This window comes from Ostrea edulis, chromosome 2, assembly GCF_947568905.1.
Source record: "Ostrea edulis chromosome 2, xbOstEdul1.1, whole genome shotgun sequence".
Classification (NCBI taxonomy): domain Eukaryota; kingdom Metazoa; phylum Mollusca; class Bivalvia; order Ostreida; family Ostreidae; genus Ostrea; species Ostrea edulis.
The window spans coordinates 62,683,233-62,703,729 of record NC_079165.1 but is presented as its reverse complement, the minus strand read 5'-3'; the positions used below and the strand labels follow the sequence as shown (position 1 = coordinate 62,703,729).

At 36.3% G+C, this 20,497-nt stretch overlaps 1 protein-coding gene across 1 annotated transcript; it reads left to right on the top strand.

Annotated features, from left to right (window-relative positions):
- The first annotated feature begins 9,565 nt into the window (after positions 1 to 9,565).
- LOC125681863 (monocarboxylate transporter 14-like) lies at positions 9,566 to 18,581 on the top strand. Its single transcript, XM_048922117.2, has 6 exons — positions 9,566 to 9,711; positions 13,232 to 13,347; positions 14,428 to 14,571; positions 14,657 to 14,915; positions 17,372 to 18,183; positions 18,368 to 18,581. Exons 1-6 carry the CDS (start codon positions 9,566 to 9,568, stop codon positions 18,499 to 18,501), a joined length of 1,611 nt encoding a protein of 536 aa, XP_048778074.2. The 3' UTR covers positions 18,502 to 18,581.
- Positions 18,582 to 20,497: the final 1,916 nt, after the last annotated feature.

Genomic DNA, 20,497 nt, shown 5'->3' with positions numbered 1-20,497 from the left:
GTAGTTTCTAGCCCGGAATCGGTGTTAGTTTCCGTGTCCGAACATTAAAAATAGGCACATTGTAAAGTCAGTGGCGGATTTAAGGGGGGCGATTTGAAATTTATATCTTGTTTAGAAAAATGTACTAATCGATAAAAGAAGCAATGATTTCTTCCACTCCCGAAGAAATAAATGACAAAATCTTTTGATTTTGAATTACTTCATTGGGAGAACTTAATTTTTTCCAAAAAACCCTTAAAATTTGCGGCATTTTATTAATTTCACCTTATTATAAATGATAGAAAATAGTACAAATGACTAAATAGGAGACATATTTCAAGCCCTATAAATCTTCACCCTGGACCCACTGCCTCATATTTAAAGTGCCCCCCCCCCCCCCCCCCGTAGCCGCAATTCCTGGATCCGCCCCTGAAAGTGACCTTATATGATATTTATGCCTTATACCAAAAGAAAAATATTACGTAAGCTTCACCATACAATGATTTATTACTGCTACCAATGTTGATGCGGGTCAAATTATAGAGTGAGATGTTTTTTCTGCTACCTCCCCCCCCCCCCCCTACTTTTGGGGTACGGCGAATAATAAAAAAACACCTCCAAGCAAAGTAACAACACATATTCCTTATATTTGTGCATAAGACTGTTCTTTTTAATGATGTCAGAAAATGAATACGGTACGTCATTGAATCAAGGTGTCTCAATATACTCCATAAGGAATCTGTTGTTTATTTTATTCAGAAAGATGTCTGGGCAGTACATACTACATATAGATCAGTAAATAAGACTAAATGTCTATTCATGATTTCATATATCGATTATGTCTATAATTAATTAAAACGACCTCATTTAATTATGAAGAGCGTAATAGTGAAACAACGGAATATATAAGCATGAAAGTATTACAAACTCTCGTGCCTATAGGTAAGACAGCTGTGGCATTTCATAGTTTTGAGTGCTCTTCCTCGTTATACAGCATAAATTATATAGGTATAAAAACGCATGCTACGAGCACCTGTGAATCGATGACAGAGTTTCTTTCGTCACTGGATAGTTTCCTGTTGTAAGTTCTTCGAAATATTGGTACATATATATCCCTACTGTGGATGGTGGATCACCGTTGATCGGAGACAGGGAAGAGTGCATCGTTTGTAACCTCTCAGGTAAGAACTCATGGATTGTTCTTTTGTGCAATATATAGTGTTTATGTACCAGTTCGAAAGGCTGAAATTTGCTTCTTTTACGCAACAGTGGATTTTTGACAGGAAGAGCATCAGTCATGGCTTCATTTTTATCCAGCTCACCCAAGTAGTTTTGTTTTCTTTGCTTCGCTTCGTAAGCCTGTGACGGTCATCCCCGCCGTCTTTAAAATCGAATGAATGCACTTTGAATCGGTCAACTCAACTCTATGTGATACTAAATCAAAATACAAACGTTTGAAAAAGTCGAAGTCTGAACTGTTTCTCAGTAGATTTATTGAAGATCATATTATGGAACTTTTTCTTTATGGACCGTTGGTTTCGAGGTTAAATCGGTCATGTTTTAGGGACAGAAGTCTGAAAAACATTAACTTCTTACAATTTTTTAAAACATGAAAATGCCATACAATGTAGAATTTTTATTCTCTACTCCGTGCTATTCTTAGAGACTATGTGACTGTGTTTGTACATGTAACCCTTCAGAAACAAAGTACTAGAGTTGCTGGAACGTAAGACATGTGCCTAGTGCTAGCAGAGACGAAGTGATGATTTTTATACATGAGGTCTGACGCATTGGAATGAATTTCCAATAGATATTATTGTGCTTTACCTTTAGTCATTACAGGTAAAACATATTTTAAAGTACATCTACATGTAAGTGAGTCAGACTGATAGACACTTTGGGGTTCCATTTCACAATACTCCTTATTTATCAATTTATACACTGTATATGTTTATTTTATTTAAAGTGATGGCTTTAAAATCACTAAATACAAATGTACCTCCATTGTGAAAGAGCAGTGTGAGCATAACTATCAAAGTTTTCACCAGACGATTGAACATACATACATGTACATCATATACTCGTCTAGATTAATTTTTTTACCTGTCGCAGTGCATCATTCAAAAGAAGTTAGATTATGCCCCTTTGGGTTAATCTGATATCCATATGCCGTGATGTGGTCAAGTCCGTCGGATGGTCATTTGCGCGATTTCCTTTATGAAAAACCATAAACAATGAAACAGCAAAGGTTTATTAGTAAATGTAAACATTCAACCTATTTATAAAGTAAGTTTAAATGGTTTATTATAGTGACGTGTATTATATACAATCGCAACATCAACGGTACTGACTAAAACCCGGTCTCGGTCCCGGTCTTCGGTCTCGGTCCCGTGACTAAAACCCGGTCTTCGGTCCCGGTCCCAGATACTTTTATTCAATAAAAACAGAATATATCAGGATATTTGAACCCCATTTCTCAGTAACTTAGGTATGACATCTCATGCCTGCATTCTGATAGTAAATTGATCATATTATTTTCTTCTTTTGTAAAATAATAGGTGTAAACTCCGGGACCGGTGGGACCGAGAAATAAAATCAGTGCTAAAAGCCGGTCCCGGTCTCGACATTTTCCCTCAATAGCCGCTTTAATCTACCTTTTCATAAAAATTATAAGGACGTGATACTCAATGGCATCCCTTTGTATACATATATTTATTGTGTGTATAGGTTTTTTATTCCAATATTGTTTATACATGTACTTATGTCAGAATCGAACTCAACTACATGTACATGTACGTGACATTTTGTCCCAAATGATCGCGTTACACTACCTTTTCATTAGAAGATAAGGATGTAGAAGGAAAATAATATATATGTACTTATCCTGGTGTATTTGTTTGTAATCTACAGTTAATTTATTTGTTCATTTATTTTATTTCTTCTATTCCTGTCAAAATCAGTTTTCAAAGATTCATGTTTGGTATTCCGAACCCGATCTCTTTATATGGGTATAGTTGTATATAACCAATAAATAATAACAATAGATATTTTTTCCTTTCTTATTTCATACTTAGTTTTCTTTTTTTTTTTTCAGTTGTGGTTCTTTTAGATACAATGCTTTTAAAAAGGTCCACCTAATATATTTATAGTATCTATAAAAGTGTGTCATACATAGAGCACATGCTCACCAAAAATTATCAGATTCTGTATACTTATACAGAAGATACCCTCTGACTTTAGATGATCTTCAAATACTCTATGGTATGTTTTACTGTAATATTATGTGGTAACTATATTTATTGTGAATAGTTATATACGTATATGTGCAAACATATATGTATTAATTATACTGCACAAAAACTGTTTCTTTCCTATTTTCAAAATATCTTATATTTCAAAGTGCATAAATTTGACATAAACTGATAAATTTACAAACAATGAAATCTACATTTATAAATATGCAAGACATACATGTAAATTTATTTAAGAAATAAATTTCAGTTTTGAAAATACAAATAGGCCTACTGTTAGCGCTTCATGAAAAGTATGCCTGCGTGAAGCATTTTATACCCTCGTGTATTTTTACTAACCATTCAAGAGTTATGGCTAAAGCTAACGATTTTCAAAAGTAGGTCAAATTTGAAAAGTGAAGAATTGCATGTAAAGAAAGGTCTTGTCACAAGGAGTATACATGTGAAATATGAAAACCCTATCAACATGCATTCAAAAGTTATGCCGAACGTTCAAGTTTTTGCTGACAAACAGACGGATGGACCAAAAACTATATAAATGCGCCCCGAATATCCGATTACGGGGGTATAACATTTGCTTTTCAAAAGCATCATTCTTGTATTCAGAATCTTTCTGGAAAGGGGCGGGGGAGGGGTTGTTGACTAGAGTGCACATTGATTTTGTTTCGTTATCAACAACAATTATTCATCATGTTTCAATAATCATAATAAAATTTAAGAACAATATTTGTTTTGGTTTTTTTCCATTTCACTAATGAACATAATTTTTTTAAGTACTTCATACATCGTACATTCTGGACTCTTATCTTGCACGTATTATTCTAATATTTACATAGAAGCTTTTCTTCCCTGATTAAAACAACTAATATAACATCATGATTTAACAAATTAATGCGATTCTCACGATACACTCGGAGAGAGAGAGAGAGAGAGAGAGAGAGAGAGAGAGAGAGAGAGAGCATGTACATATACAGAGACTCGGTTCGGAATACACCAACATTGAATTTGAAAATTTTATCAATCGTGTGGTTAGGTGTTTGACCTAAATGAAATATAAAAAAGACTTTGTAAATACTACATCCAACAGTAAATTACAAACAAATACACCAGGATAAGTACATATATATCATTTCTCTTCCACACCCTTATCTTTTTATGAAAATGTATTGTAACGCTTTCATTTGGGAGAGAAAAATCACGTAGTTGAGTTCGATTTTGACATTAAAAAGGAAAATTGGAATAAAACACAAACATACAATAAATCAGAAACATACATGTGCATACAAAGGAATGTCATTGAATATAACACTCTTATCTTTTTCTCATAAAAAAAAGTAGATTAAAGCGGCTATTTAGAAAAATAAAAAACATCGAGACCGGGACCGGCTTTTAGCACTGTTTTTACTTCTCGGTCCCACCGGTCCCGGAGTTTTCACATATTATTTTACGAAAGACGACAATAATATTATCAATCAACTATCAGAATGCAGGCATGATATGTCATATCTAAATTAACGAGAAATTGGGGCTAAAATATTCTGATGTATTCTGTTTTTATCGAATAAAAAAATCTGGGACCGGGACCGAAGACCGGGTTTTAGTCACGGGACCGAGACCGAAGACCGGGACCGAGACCGGGTTTTAGTCAGTACCAACATCAACACATGTTTAAGATTTTATGATTTGAAAACGTAATGAAAAATTCAGTTTGAAAGTTTGAGGGAACGTTAGGAATGCGCAATTTAACTACTCCAGCTGTGTGCCTACGGAACCATGATAATACAACTGACATCGCCATTTACTAAATAGTCATTAATTAACTGTTATTAATATTCTTACAAGTTTATTCATACTCCAATGATTCTCCTGGTGAACAACAAGAGCAGTTTGTCAGACGACAGAAAAATTCAGTCTGATGGAGTTTGTTTTTGGCGTTGATAAGCTTTTTTTTTTTTGGTATGCGGTATATGTAATATTCTAGGCAAAATACGTTCATGCATTGTCTTTAATTCATAGTGAGGAAAGGAGTGGTGATGAAAAGTCTTTTGAGTTTTGATGTTTTGATACTGTTGAATTTGGAAACGTTTTTGATTTGAAATTTGCTAAAAGTTCTTTTGATTTTTTTTAAATCCACATTTGATATACATTTCTCGGCTATGCGTGGCACTATAACTTTGAAGTTTTTCCACAGTAATTGATGTTTTCATAATGAGTGAAGATAGGGATTGATAGAACATTGACTGTCTTTGCTTGTAAGGGTTTTTGTGAAGTTTTGGAATCCAGTAGAGGCACAGTAACCCACGCTCATTCGTCCCGTTGACTGGGATATTAACTATGTTAAAAAACTGAAACGTGATTTTTTAAACATTTCGTCTTTTGAAAGGGAACTTGGAGTATAAGTTGGCGGATTACCAAATGTATAATTAAAGTGAAGTTCGTTTAAAATATAGTTGTAATGACGAGCCTTACAAACAAAAGCAATGTTGCTAGAAGCTTTGTCTTCTTCAACCAATATATATTCCTCATAAAACCTATATATCTTTCAAAAATATTTTTCGATATGTTTTTTTTTTGTTTTCCTTGTGCTTTCTTCTTCTTTGAGTCAATATACGATTGTATATAATCTTTGTATCTCACAAATCCAATAAAAAAAATTAAGAGAAGGGCAAACACGCCCTAAACACACCATGTTTGGGAATAGGTGTCTAGATGGAGTAAGCATCCCCTTCGACTGTTCACACACGCCGAGAGCCGTCAGTCTTGATCGGGTAAACGGAGTAATCCCTAGTTCAAATCTGTATGTAAAGATACAATTGGTATGAAACACATCAGACATCATTCGACCTAACGACAGGTTGTATTTGCTAATAAGATCATTATAACGACCATAGAATTTGCGTAATTCTGATTTGTCAATCAAAGACAGGCATGTCACTTACTACTGATATGCATGCATGTGTATATAAGTACTATTGATATGTATATATAAGAAATGAATTTTATTATTGAAAATACACAAGGATATGAACCGAGACGCTTCACACCGACACGCTTCATGAAAAGTATGAAGGTTGAAGCGCTGCACTCAATACTCCTATGTATTTTCAAAATTGAAACTTATTTCTTATATTTACATCTTTCAAAATTCCAAGCCGCTGAAATAGACATACTATATTTATCTGAATCCACATGCGCATTATTTACAACTGCAATTAATGCATAGGGAAATTACCATCATTACAATTTGTAGAGATATCAAAAGATTGGAATTGTGAATGTATATATGTAATCCTTTTTTTCTTATTATCTCTGTTAAAGCATGTAGTGACATCAGGAGAGGGCTTATATAGGTTCTGCTTGCTGCCCAATCTAAATTAGACCCTTTGATCCGCTCACATATATCGCTACACATCTTGTTTATAGCGATATACGTGAGCTGATCAAAGGATCTACCGTAATTTTAATTATATTGGCCTGCTACCCAGTCCTATTATGATCAACGTAGATTTCATTAGTTCACAAAATTTGTATACAATGTTTTTCTCCTAAGTTCTTTTTTTTTTTTTTTTATGTTTCCAACAAAACACTAAAATAAAATGAAATGTCCCAGCTATTTGAGAATTAAAACAAAATGTACAAAGTCTTGAGCTAAAAGGAATACCAGATCATCTTTCAGTTTCTTTTGGCAAATGATGATTTGTCGCACGGAATTTTATAAATATGCTTTTCCAAATTTGATTGGCAGATTCAGATATTTTTCACAACAAAAGAGTTCTATATAGTATGCGCATTGATGAATAAAACATTTTAGTGATCCACATTTGTATAGAATGGTCCTTCAGGATTGCTTTACGACGCCTGTGACGTATAAATTTAAATGATCCCTGTAGGTTCCACATGTGTGGTAACCCACACATATTTAGAATATTTTGGATACATCCGATCAAACGATTATTGATATTTTCACAAAAAGATCGTGTACCTATATATTTATACAAGGTATTTACTATTTTATTTTCTGAGCCCAGTAAACGTTTGGTCCAGAGTGAATGCATTATGGAATAAACATTGGTATACAAAGGAAAACGACCTGTTTCACCATATATAATAAATAATGGCGTATAACTTTCAAGTGCAAGATATGTTTTAAAGATTTAAATCAATTCGCCCAATGACATTTACATTCGCATAGCCTCATATCTCACATCTACATCTCACATCATAGACAGCTGCTTCTTCTAAATGGAAAACGGAAATATTGATATATTGTGATTAGATCATGCAAAACATTACTTTGTTAAATAAATACTTTGAAGTCGATATTGATATTAAAGAGATGTTTGGGTTGCTCATTGACACTATTTTCGTAATCTTTGGTGATCAGGTCTTCCAACAGCCTGTGGGAATTCCCATTGGTACAAATTGTGCTCCTTTATTAGCTGACCTGTTTTATTATCTTACGAGGCAGAATTTATTCAAAGGCTTCTAGATGAGAAAAAAAATCTCTTGCTGCATGTGGGCTTCAACTTGACATTTAGATACATCGGCGACGTTTCATCTATTAATAATACTCATTTTCATTAATACGTCGATTCGATATATCCTAGTGAACTCGAAATAAAAAACACCACATCGCCTTCCATATACATGTACATATGCGTCATGTTTACTCTGAAGTAGAAATAAAAAATATAAAAATATGCTGGAGTTCCTCAATGACATCTTCATGACCTTTGGTGATCAGGTCTTCCAATAGTCTATTGGAATCCCCATGGGCACGAATTGCGCTCCTTTGTTAGCTGACCTGTTTTTATGTTCCTATGAAGCAGAATTTATTCAAAAACTACGCGAGAAGAAAAAATATCTTGCTGTGACCTTCAATTCGATATTTATACGTAATATCTATTAACAATAATAATTTTCATTCATATGTCGATTTGATATATCCAAGTGAACTCGAAATAAAAGACACCACAGAGTTCTCAACTTCTGCTTCATACTTAGATATTTTAATGAAAGTAGATATCAACGGCAAACTAACAACTCAACTTTATGACAAGCGGGATGATTTCAGCTTCTCCGTCGTCAACTTCTCATATTCATGTACAAGTAGCAATATCCCATTGCCTCCTGTATATAGTGTTTATATCTCTGAACTGATTCGATACGCAAGAGCTTGTTCTGCTTATGGTCAGTTTTTAAATCGAAGTAGGCTACTGACAAACAAGTTGATGGTGCAGGGGTTCCAACAGTCTCGATTAAAGTTAGCATTTCGCAAATTCTATGGTCGTTATAACAATCTACATTGTAGTTTGCCAATGCAACCTATCATTGGGTCAAATGTTATCTGACTCGTTTCATACCGATTATTAGGCCGTTCTTGGCACGCTGATTTTGACTACGGATAACTCCTTTTATCTGATCGAGATATATAGGGCTCACACTGTGTCCAAACGTACCTTCAATCTTTCTTTAAACAGCCCCATTCAAACCTTACAAAATGGAGCTGCATGGGACGCAGATAAGATATCTCTACAAGGGAAGGGGAGTGTTACCTTTTTACTGATGTCATTGCCTCAAATTACTGACCCCTCCCCTTTTGTGTTTGCTGCGAACTGGACAAGGTTAACTATGACCCTTGTTATTGATTTCCTCCCCGACTCCTCTTTCCTCTCTTTATCGAGGCTAAATACGGACATGGATGTGTGCAATAAAGACATCATTACATCTGGAGTTCCTTAACTATGATTTAGATCCTTCCTGTTTCTTCTGCATTCCAATGATTAACAATAATTATTTCTGCATTCCAATGATTAACAATAATTATTTCTGTTTCTTCTACATTCCATGATTAACGATAATTATTTCTGTTTCTACTGCATTCCAATGATTAACAATAATTATTTCTGCATTCCAATGAATAACAATAATTATTTCTGTTTCTTCTGCATTTCAATGACTAACAATAATTATTTCTTAAACATATAATGTGTTTGTATCATTTGTGTATCTTTAAGATCGATGACGACTTCACACCATCATGCGCGACGAAATCTAGTTGGTACCGCCACAGTTTCGATGGTACAAATAAATATAGATCCAATACTGCGAAATTTACTCTGATGTTACGGGCAAATGTTGTAGCTTTTCAATATTTCAGCTAGGAAAATAGCATGTTTGTCAATAGTTACACCAACAAATGTTTTGGTCAATAACTAACTCTGAGTCAATGTATAATATTTCTCGATGGTATCACCCCCGAGTCAGAATTCTAATGACCTAAACATTTATTTCTTCGTTACTTCAATACCTCTGTTATATCAATTCAATTAGAAATGCACCCACGAGTCAGCGAGACATCTCTTTCTGATGAACGAAAAGAGTCGACGACAGACGGAGGCTTCCGAATTCAGGCTTTGGACGGCGGATACGGTTGGATTGTAGTGCTGGGAAGCTTTCTCGCTCATTTTGTCATAGATAAGTATTTCTTGTATGTATTCAAGTAAGGTAAGTAAATAAAATCCATGATCAGACTAAACCTGGATACACGCATAGTGCACTTAATGTATGAATTTACAATCAAATATCAATCGATTTTTATCTTTACTGAATTTTTGGAAATGATTGAATATAATTAGATCAGAAATATCTTGCTATGTTTACATTCCAACATGATTTTGCTTTGAAAAAATTAAAAGTATGGAGTGTGTTTTAGAACAATATATATTTATTGTACAATAGTGAGGAACATATGGAGGTTTACTCATCCAAGAAATCAACACCCTAGACTATAATTTTTCGATGGTGATTAAATAAATTAATATTAAAAATATTTGGAATGACGCCTTCACCGAATCTCGGAGCAGTCCTTCATAATTCATGTCTGGAAATTTACTTTTAGCTTCTGCTGGTTCTAGCAATTAATGTGCACTTTGGTGATAATGTAATCTCGGTTGAGATTCGGCTCGGCTGAATATTTGGACTGACGCTTTCCCCGAAACTCGGAGCAGTCCTTCATAATTCATGTCTGGAAATTTACTTTCAGCTTCGGCCACTTCTAGCAATTAAAGTGCACTTAGGTGACACTGCTGTTCGCTTCAAATAAGTGATTTGACTGTTAAACTAACTCTCTATCACTATCAATGCTGTATTACTTACCGTTTAGGTATAAAAATCCCTAAATGAAAACAGGCACTACATTTTCCGTTCAAATGAAGATTTGCATGGCACAATATTTTATCTCCTGGAATTGAAGAGTTCCTATAGTCTGCTTTATCTAGTTACTGATACATCGTATCTCTACACACTTACTTGCATTTCGCTGATTCACAAAACAAACTATAGGAACTCTTAAATTTTGGGAGATACAATATTGCGCCATAGAAGCCTTCATTTGAACGGAAAAATTAGTGATGGTTTATTTTATGGAATTTACATATTTAGACGGTAAGTAATATAGCATTAATAGTGATATAGAGTTAGTTTAACAGTCAAATCACTTATTTGAAGCGAACAGCAGTGTCGCCTAAGTGCACATTAATTGCTAGAAACGGTTGAAGCTAAAAGTAAATTTCCAGACATGAATTATGAAGGACTGCTCCGAGATTCGGTGAAGGCGTCAGTCCAAATATTCAGCCAAGCCGAATCTCAGCCGAGATTAGTGATACTGCTATTCGCTTCAAATAAGTTATTTGACTGTTAAACTAACTCTTTATCAATATTAATGCTATCAAAGGGGGAATGCTGGTGGGTTTCGCGGATGTTGGGTACGATTTACATGCCTATCCAGGAAAAAATTCTTCCCCTTTCCAGTCACATGACCAAATAATAAACCAATCAGATTAGTTCTTTAATAAACTCAAGAGTACACGTGATGTGTAATAACAACAATAATAACAACATTATAAATTATCGCGACAAGCATGTTGACATCACAGTGACACACTCAACATTATCATTGATGCCACAATGCCAATCCAACCAGATACATTGAAGAAAACAACCATGGCTTTATTCCAAGGGATGTTATATCTTGTTGCCTGACAAGAACGGAGAGCTCTAGGATATACTAAATTTGTGGTACTTCACATCAGCTTGTGACGTTTCAATGAGTGAAAAATTCTCGACGGGACATAAAACAAAAATAGTTTATATCCTAGAGCTCTCCATTCTTGTCAGTCAACAAGATTTAACCTCCCTTGGAATAAAGCCATGGTTGTTTTCTTCAATGTATCTGATTGGATTGGCATTGTGGCATCAACGATAATGTCTAAATTATTTAGACATGCTTAGTGCTCAGGGCCGTAGCAGTGAGGATTCTTTATAGTACAAACGCCTGTCGCGACACGGGACCTCCTTTTTAAAGTCATACTCGTGATTCCCACTTCTAAATGCCGAGCGTTTGGTGAAGGAGCAATCATTACCTATTTTTACAGGGGCTAAGCCCGTTTTGGGTCCGAACTCTGTGATACCATAAATATAGAAAGGGGTCTAACTCTGACACAGATAAAAAACTAACCACTCGCTTCAAATGCCTAAAAAATCTTCAACTAGGTAAGCTATGCGTAATTTGTCGTTTTCCTTGCATAGATTAATGTTTTAACTACTTGCATGCCAAATTTCAAGTCACTGGTTCTTAAAATAACAAAGATATACCTCATCGTTCTCTCGATTTCGCTTGTTTATTTTTACTAGGACATTTACCGGTCCAGGTCACGGAGTCGTTTCTCGCCTATGACAGCAGCGAAATTCAGAGCGCATCTCCTCTGAGACCGCTCAATAGAATTTCGTGAAACTTTGTAGTTGATAAGGACACACTGGGTAGAACCGCATATTCCCAGTAAATTCTGATTCAATACTTTTTCTGGGAGTTATGCCCCTTTTGAACTTAGAATTTTGAGCCCGTCTGTCCTATTATTGCAGTAATGCATAGCATTACCATTCATTATGAGAGGCATTGTCAAGCAATGTTGGAGCGTGGGGTATGTGAGCTTGCTTACCTCTGCTTTCTTTCATTTTTATATATTTTAAGGGCCGTATGTTGGGGTTTGTGAATCAAGGTCTTTAATCAAAACAACACGGATTCAAAGTTTTATATGAGAGTTTGAAAATATTCTTCTCGAGAATAGGGTGATGAATCGTCGTGTAGTGCAGATTAAAGTCTGAGTGAACCATGATCCCGAGAGGTAGGATGGGCTAAAATAGGATAAAAAGTTTGGTACATGGGAATATATATTTCAAGCTTTTTTTCAAAACTCTTCTCAAGAACCAATGGTCATGATTAATCACATTAATATGCAAACTTTTCAATATAGTTCAGATTCATATTTGATCAAATCAAGGCTTCTGGGGCGAGGGTGGTACTAAAGTAGGGAATCAAAGTTTTACACGAGAATATCTATGCAGAAAAAAAATTCAAGAGTCACAGTGCCACACTAAATCATATTAAATGCAAATATTCTCATTTTGTATGGATTCAATTTCTTTTTTCAAATTATGGACTCTCGAATTAGGATGGGGCTAAAATCGGGTATCAAATCTTACATTATACATAGATATATGATATATTTTAAAAATCTTCTTTAGAAGACCATACTAATAGTACTAAAGCATTCCTATGTTGTGTAGATTTAAATTTGGCTAAGTCATGATCCTGTGGGACTAGGCTGGGGTCGTAGTGTTGTTTTTCGTGGGAGTAAAGGGAAGAAAAAATCTTCTAAAAATGAACATTACGGTCGAAGTGATACAGGTAAGCATTGTGGCCCATGGACATCTTGGGGGTTTTTTGGCCATAAAAATTCCACGGGCTCCGTCCCCTATGTATACAAGGGTCAAAACATTTTTGCGGAAATGAAAGATCTTTTTTCTGTGGAAATCCATATAATTTTGAAATGAACATTTGTGTACACGCATATTTCCAGCAAACTAAAGTAGTTTCTCGTTCTACGTGGAATCTCCATACCGGTACATAAAATGAAGTTGAACTAATATTTCTTTTTAAGAGGTTTTATGAGATCGGGAGGGGTGCTTTATCTTCAACTTCGAGAAGAATTTGATGAATCGGCAGCTAGCACAGCCTGGGCAATATCGTTAGCAGTCATAATCCGCATGCTGTTTGGTAAGTCAATGTAGTACACGTGGTTCTTTCATATTTCATATCTAAAATAAAAGGGTAACATAAATACCCGAGTTATCGACTAACAACTTTAATATGATAACACAAATATGTACTATATCTTGAATGAAAAGATGAAGATGACGAACGGTGATCAATCTCATAACTCCTATAAGGAATACAAAATTAAGAGTTGGGCAAAACACGGACCCCTGGACATACCAGAGGTGGGATCATGTGTCTAGGAGGAGTAAGCATCCCCTGTCGACCGGTCATACCCACTTGAGCCCTATATCTTGGGTCAGATAAACGAAGTAATCCGTAGCAAAAATAAAGAACGGCTTGTTAACATCGGTATAAAACACGTCAGACAGCATTTGTATTGGCAAACTAGATCGTTATAACGACCATAGAATTTGCGAAATGCTTACTTTGAAAGAGACTGTTGAAACCCCTGTAACATCAATTGGTTTGTCAGTAGCCTGTCTCGATCTAAAACTGATCATACGCAGAACAAGCTCTTGCATATCGAATCAGTTGAGATACATAAACACCATATGCAGGTGATAGTGGAATATTGCTACATAAATTAATATGGAAAGTTGACGATGGAGAAGATAAAGTCATAATGTTTGTCGTAAAGTGGAGTTGTTAGTTTTTCATTTATCATCTATGTTCAATAAAATATCTAAGTACGAAGCAGATGTGGAAGACTCTGTGGTGTCTTTCGTGAATGAAATTCGGTGTTCATGGACAAAATTTTGATTTCGATCATTTCATGATTTATCAGAGGTCACAACTAGGTCAGAGTTCAGATCGACCCGAAAAGTGACGACCAATTTGCGAAACCCATATGTAGTAAAACACTTCTGCCAATTTGGCCACATTGCATACATCTATTCTGAAGAATTAAAAAGAAACCTTAGCCAATCTGAAATAATGGCTATGTTATAATCAGATCGATTCGAAAGCAATGTGCAAGTTTTAAATCTTTTCATCGTGACCAGTAAATGAACACTTAAAAAGACAGGCAATGTGTAACATCCGGTTAGGATGAGCTGAAAATGAACTATAAAATTCCAGGTCCTTTGGCCAGCGCACTTTGTAATAGATTCTCCTGTCGGACGATAGTGATGGTTGGTGGTGTTTTATTGTGTACTGGTGTATTGATCAGTGGATTCACACCAAATTTGGCATTCCTATTTTTCAGCTATTCACTAGTGGGAGGTAAGTTCTAAAATCAGTTTTCATTCCACAAATCGAAACTGAAATGCAATTGTTATATGTACATGAAAGTATTTTTTATTTCAAGGTATTGGCAGGGCGTTTATCTACACCCCAGCAGTGGTGATTGTTGCTCTGTATTTTGAGAAAAGACGTGGGACAGCGGCGGGAATTGCGAACGCCGGGATTGGCTCAGGAACATTTGTGGCCCCTCCTATCGTTGAAATCATTTTTCAGAATTTTGGATTTACAGGGGCCTATATCCTGCTAGCTGCATTTGGGTTACAAGCATGCGTTTTCGGCGCTTTGTTTCGGCCAGTGAACAAACAGATTTTATTATCAACCCGGTACTTAACCAAATCAAGTTACTGAAAGTATTTACACGAGATGATGTATGACACTGAATTATTATGCATGAAGTATACGTCTTAAGGGTTTTCTTGCGGGTATATGTGACCCAAATCGTCCCTAACACTCTGCTGTGTTATTAATGATCAATTGTCTTACTGCGAAAATCTTTAACCTGATCACTCATTTGGAAAATGTACGTCAGATGCATCAGCCAAATCATGAATGGCAGTAAGCAACCTAAGATACATCTTTCATGCAAGTATAAACGAGACGAATTTCGAGACCGATCGCGGTAGCCTAGTAGTTGGGGCGCTCGCTTCGGAACCGGGAGGTATTGGCAAACGTAAGACGTTTCATACCGATTGTTAGACCGTTCTTGGCACACTGATTTTGACTACGGATAGCTCCATTTACCTGATCAAGATATATAGGGCTCACGGCTGATGTGACCGGTCGACAGGGGATGCTTACTCCTCCTAGGCACATAATCCCACCTCTGGTGTGTCCAGGGCAGGGGTCCGTGTATGCCCAACTATCTATTTTGTATTGCTTTTAGGAGTTATGAGATTGATCACTGTTCGTTATCTTCACTTTTCTTATGTGTATCATGGGTGGTGACTGTTCCTTGGTGCTGACTAAAACCCGATCTCGGACTATCAGAATACATGCACGAAATGTCATATCTAAACTAACGAGAAATAGGGCTCAAATATTCAGATATCTTCTCTTTTGTTGAATAAAAAATCTGGGACCGGGACCGAAGACCGAATTTTAGTCATGGGACCGAAACGGGTTTGTAAAGCGTCCAGTACAAGGAGTGAAAATCACGGTCCTTTGGATATAACCTTAAAACCCGAGGTTCTATGCCATGGTAGGCGTTAGCACGACAAAGGACGTTCACTTCACTGCTACGGCCGTAAGCGCTATACAAATCAAAATTTGCGGCACTTCACCTAGAACTGGTGACGTTGAATAAAAAAATTCTTCAATGGGACGTTAAACAATATACAAAACAAGATGAGTTTGTGAAACACTGATGCCCACGTAGGGCAGCAAAGCAATTTTGATAACAAATACACATGTGAAATGTAAAGGCCATATCACTAAGCATTCAAAAGTTAGGGTCAAGTTCAAGTTTTTTTTAAAAGTAAGGCAAACCCCAAGACGAATTAGATCATGAGATAAAAAAAAATGCTGGTACCAAAAAAGTTCTTATGAAAGCCCTGGCACTCAGCGTTGAAAAGTTATTGCCAGGGTTAAAGTTTGCGGATAGACAGAAGGATAAACCAAACACCGAAACTCCGATTTCGGGGGCATAAAAATTTTATATTAAAAGTAAAAACATTGGAGCTGTATATAATAGATATTTCACCATTTGAAATGATAGCCATTTCCTCGTGAATGTGAACAATGCACGTATGAATCTTGATAAATATAGTACGACCGACAATTCTAACGGCTGGGAATTCCAACAGAAACAGAAAGTAACATGTAAATTTTAAAAAAAAATAAACTTCAATTTTGAAAAAACACGAGGGCTTCATGCTAGCATACTTTTCAGGGAGCGTTTTTTTTTCAATGTTTGTTTGTCTGAATCTCTGTGTATAGTTACACACCTGTCTTTAGACAGGATATATTATGGTAAACCGATGTCTGTCCGTCCGTCCGGGGTTTTCTGCTTCTATTTTCATATCTGTCACATAATCAATCTAAAAATTTCTATGTAGCTTCTTTTTGGGTCACTCTAAATCATGTTGCAATATTGATCCATTTTGACCACTCTTGCAAGCGTTTTGTCCTTTATTTGAAAATTAATGTTATGTGGAGGATACATAATTTGTCCTTCTTAGTTCTCCCACAGTTTTCAAGTGAGCACTTTCTTATTTTACAGATCATTTGTATGTGTATTGAAGATGTACATGTGGTAAGGATTCTGAATTTCTTCATTTTTTAGAAAAAGTTACACGTTGAAGTTTTGAGGAAATATTTTAAGTGAGTGCATGATTTGTCCTTTTAAGTCCACTTACAGTTGAAACGTTAGGGCCTTTGTAAACAACTTGAAGATGCACGTTTAAAATATTTACACGTTCTTGAACTTGATTAATTTTGGGGTAGTATTTTCCACACCGAACTCATGTTTGCTAACCAATGTCACAAAACAAACGCCTTAAATAAAACCACCCTATATAACCTTCTTACGGGCGTATTGTGTACCGTTTACGGTACTCTTGTTCACATTTTGTACAGTTGTCAAGCACATAATATGGTACCACACAAAGCATTCTATGTTTAAATGGGCTGGGGGTCAAAGAGCACAATAGGAAAGCAATGTGTTATAACGCGAAAGTTTCACATTTATGAAAAAATATTTCTTCTCCGCTACGAAAATGAGCTCGATGGTCTTTCGTAGTTGAGGGCCTCTTGACGATTTTGCAAACCATTCTTTTTGCAGACGACAACATGAGATTGATATTGAAGTCATGGAACCAACATTAAGCGGAAATAAAAGTAACAGAGACGATGAGTGTGACTTTGCCATTAAAGACCTTAACTGTCCGTTGTTTTCGAAGTCGCATATTGAAGATAACGCAGTTGCAAAAAGTTTACCTGATTTATTACAAGACAACAAAACGTTTACTAACACTCTAGCCAAATCTCTTATTCTTCATGGAGCAAGCTCGGAAGTGATCAATTTTACTGGAAGCATCGAAAGCACATGGCAACCACATCACGCTTCTCACGATGAAATTAGTGCTCACGTGTCTAATAATGCCGACTTGCGTCCAAAACTTCTCGATTTATCACTTCTACGGAATATTCAGTTTTTAACGTTTTGCATTGGTATTGGTTTGTATACACTCTCCTTCCAAGCATCGTACCTATTTCTACCTCCATTAGCCATTCAAAATGGTCAATCAGACATAGAGGCGACTTATGTTGTTTCCATATCCGGTGCCCTAGAGACGCTCGGCAGTATCCTATCCGGCTTCATTCTCGACTTGCCAGCGATTAAACCTCACAGACTACTCATCTATAACATAGTTCTGTTTATACTTGGTATTCTGACATTTATCATTCCCTTCCTAAGAGTGTTTGGATGGCTGTCGTTTACGTGTGGGCTATACGGGTTTCTGCTGGGCTCAGGACTTGCACAGAAGGCTACCCTAGTTGTGGACATCTTGGGTGTGGAACATTTAGTTAGTTCCTTGGGGATACTGGTGTGTTTTCAGGGCCTGGGAGTTTTGTTTGGCCCACCTCTCTCAGGTAAATGTATTGTAACGCCTCGCAATAAAATTACGAGGGGGTCCAACAATTGATTGTGTGTGTTTCAGTGCGGTATGTGACGAAGGGTACACCTTGTTTTACACTTGCTTAATTACTAGTCATCCTAAGATATAACTTTAATCTTGTTTAGTGATGTATAACACATTTTAAGAATATATTCCAGGGTTTCTGAAGGACTACTGTGGACTGTACGACACGGGGTTTTATTGTGGAGGTGTGGCTATGATTGCTAGCGGAGTGGTACAGGGCGTGGGCAGCATAATTACCACGTACAACAACAACCGGGGGAAACTATAGAACAAGAAGTAATCAACTGTTATAGACGGGACATTCGCTGACGCCCCTACGGTTGGGGTAGTATAGCATATAGTATGACGACATTTTACAATAATCTGTATTTACTTATTAAACTACATTGTACATTGCAAGCTTGGTGTTTTCCGTAAAGAATCTGTATCGCTTCACCCTAAATTATGGTGTCATTATATACTAGCGGAAAAAAGAAATTATGTAGTTTAGTAATTTTATTTATAGACTCGCATACCAAATATTATATTGCATTATGTATATCAATATCTGATATAATGCATTGTCTTTCAATTCAAACATCAAATCACGGATTATGTCCACTATGGTTGATACGAACAACCACTGAAAATAAGGGGGTGCAAAAAAGTTCACAAGTTTAATAACATGTATGCCCGCCACTTCCAACGATGCATTCTTCACGCCTACATGTACGACGCATTGAACGAATCAGGTTATGCAGAAATGGCTGGGGAATGTTCCGCCATATGCGCAATAAAGAATGACCCAAAGCGTCCAACGTAGCAGGGGGTTTGGCTCTTAAAGTAAACGTCGTTCCATTTCATATCAAACATGTTCTATAGGGATAAATTCGGAGATATTGCAGGCCAGAGTAGCCCGGTCACGTTTTGTTGCTGTAGGTAGTCACTAACAACGCGTGCGGTCGTGCGTTGTCCTACTGCAGAATGACGTTGCGCTGGTTGTCGTGATAAATGGAATGACGTGCTGACGTACAATCTCGGCACGGTAACGTACGCCGGTTGAATTGCCCTTCACTATCACCTAAGGGGTCCTTCCATGTTCTGTAATTCTCCCCCAGACCATAACGCTCCCGAACACGACCGTCACTGCTGTCGAGATGAAATCTTGATTCATACGTAAACAGAAATTCCACCCAATCTCTGTTATTGAAACGACGATGCCTCTTTCACCATGCTAACCTCACAACACGGTGACACCAGAGCAGAACGGGACGGATAGCAGGACATTATTAAAGACCCAATTTTAAGTTGACACCCCCAAATTGTAAGCTGCCTGCCAATCAAACATTTAACAATAGATCTCAGGTGGAGTGACATCTGCAGACACTGTGGTCTGGGGCTACCCCAGAGAGGTGTTTTGATAACAATAACAGCCAGTATCTACAGGCATTCTTTAGATCTTGAGGAAGCCCAGTATACCTGAGTTTTGATAGCAAATGACCTGTCCACAACTGCTGTTTTCTTGTAATTCAATTGTTTTTAAAAAGGCCCCTGAACAATGCAATTTCAATATAATTGTAATTTCCCCCCTTTATATACCTGTACATGTATTATAAATTACACAATCAGAAATTAAACAATAATTTGCACAATAAGTTTTAAAACTTGTAACCTATTGAAATAATTTATGTCATCAATTTATGATACCTCTATATTTATAACAGAAATTATTCATTGAGTCAATGACAGAGAGAGAGAAAGAGGGGTGGGTGTAAAATGTGTGTCAGCTACCCTTAGGAATACAACCATTATTCAAACACTATGACCACAGAAACTCTGCAGAGGTCACTGAGACAGGTCCTGTGTATATCAAAACTATAAAAAAGCATGGACAGGTAGATTTCTACCATGTTCTGCCTCTGTGTGTTTCTTTGAGTGCCATGGGATATAGCAATTAACATCTTAGTAGACCCTGGCCACTCCAGGTAAATAACATCTGTTTAGATTAGGCTCCGCCTACATTTTCACTGACCGTACGGTCATGAGATGGGTCTTTAAACTATGCCTTTAAGAATAGAGATCAAAGAATACTTTTTATGATTTTTAAAAACTTATAAGTATACAGTTTCTTTTCCCGCTAGTATAAATTGTTCAAAATCAAAGTTATCATTCAATATTTACGTACCTCGTTACACTGTGGTTATTCCCCTTGTAATAACTCTGAGTATTAATAATAGAGATTGATAAGTTTTAATAATAATTCAAATACTTTCCAAATTTTTTGC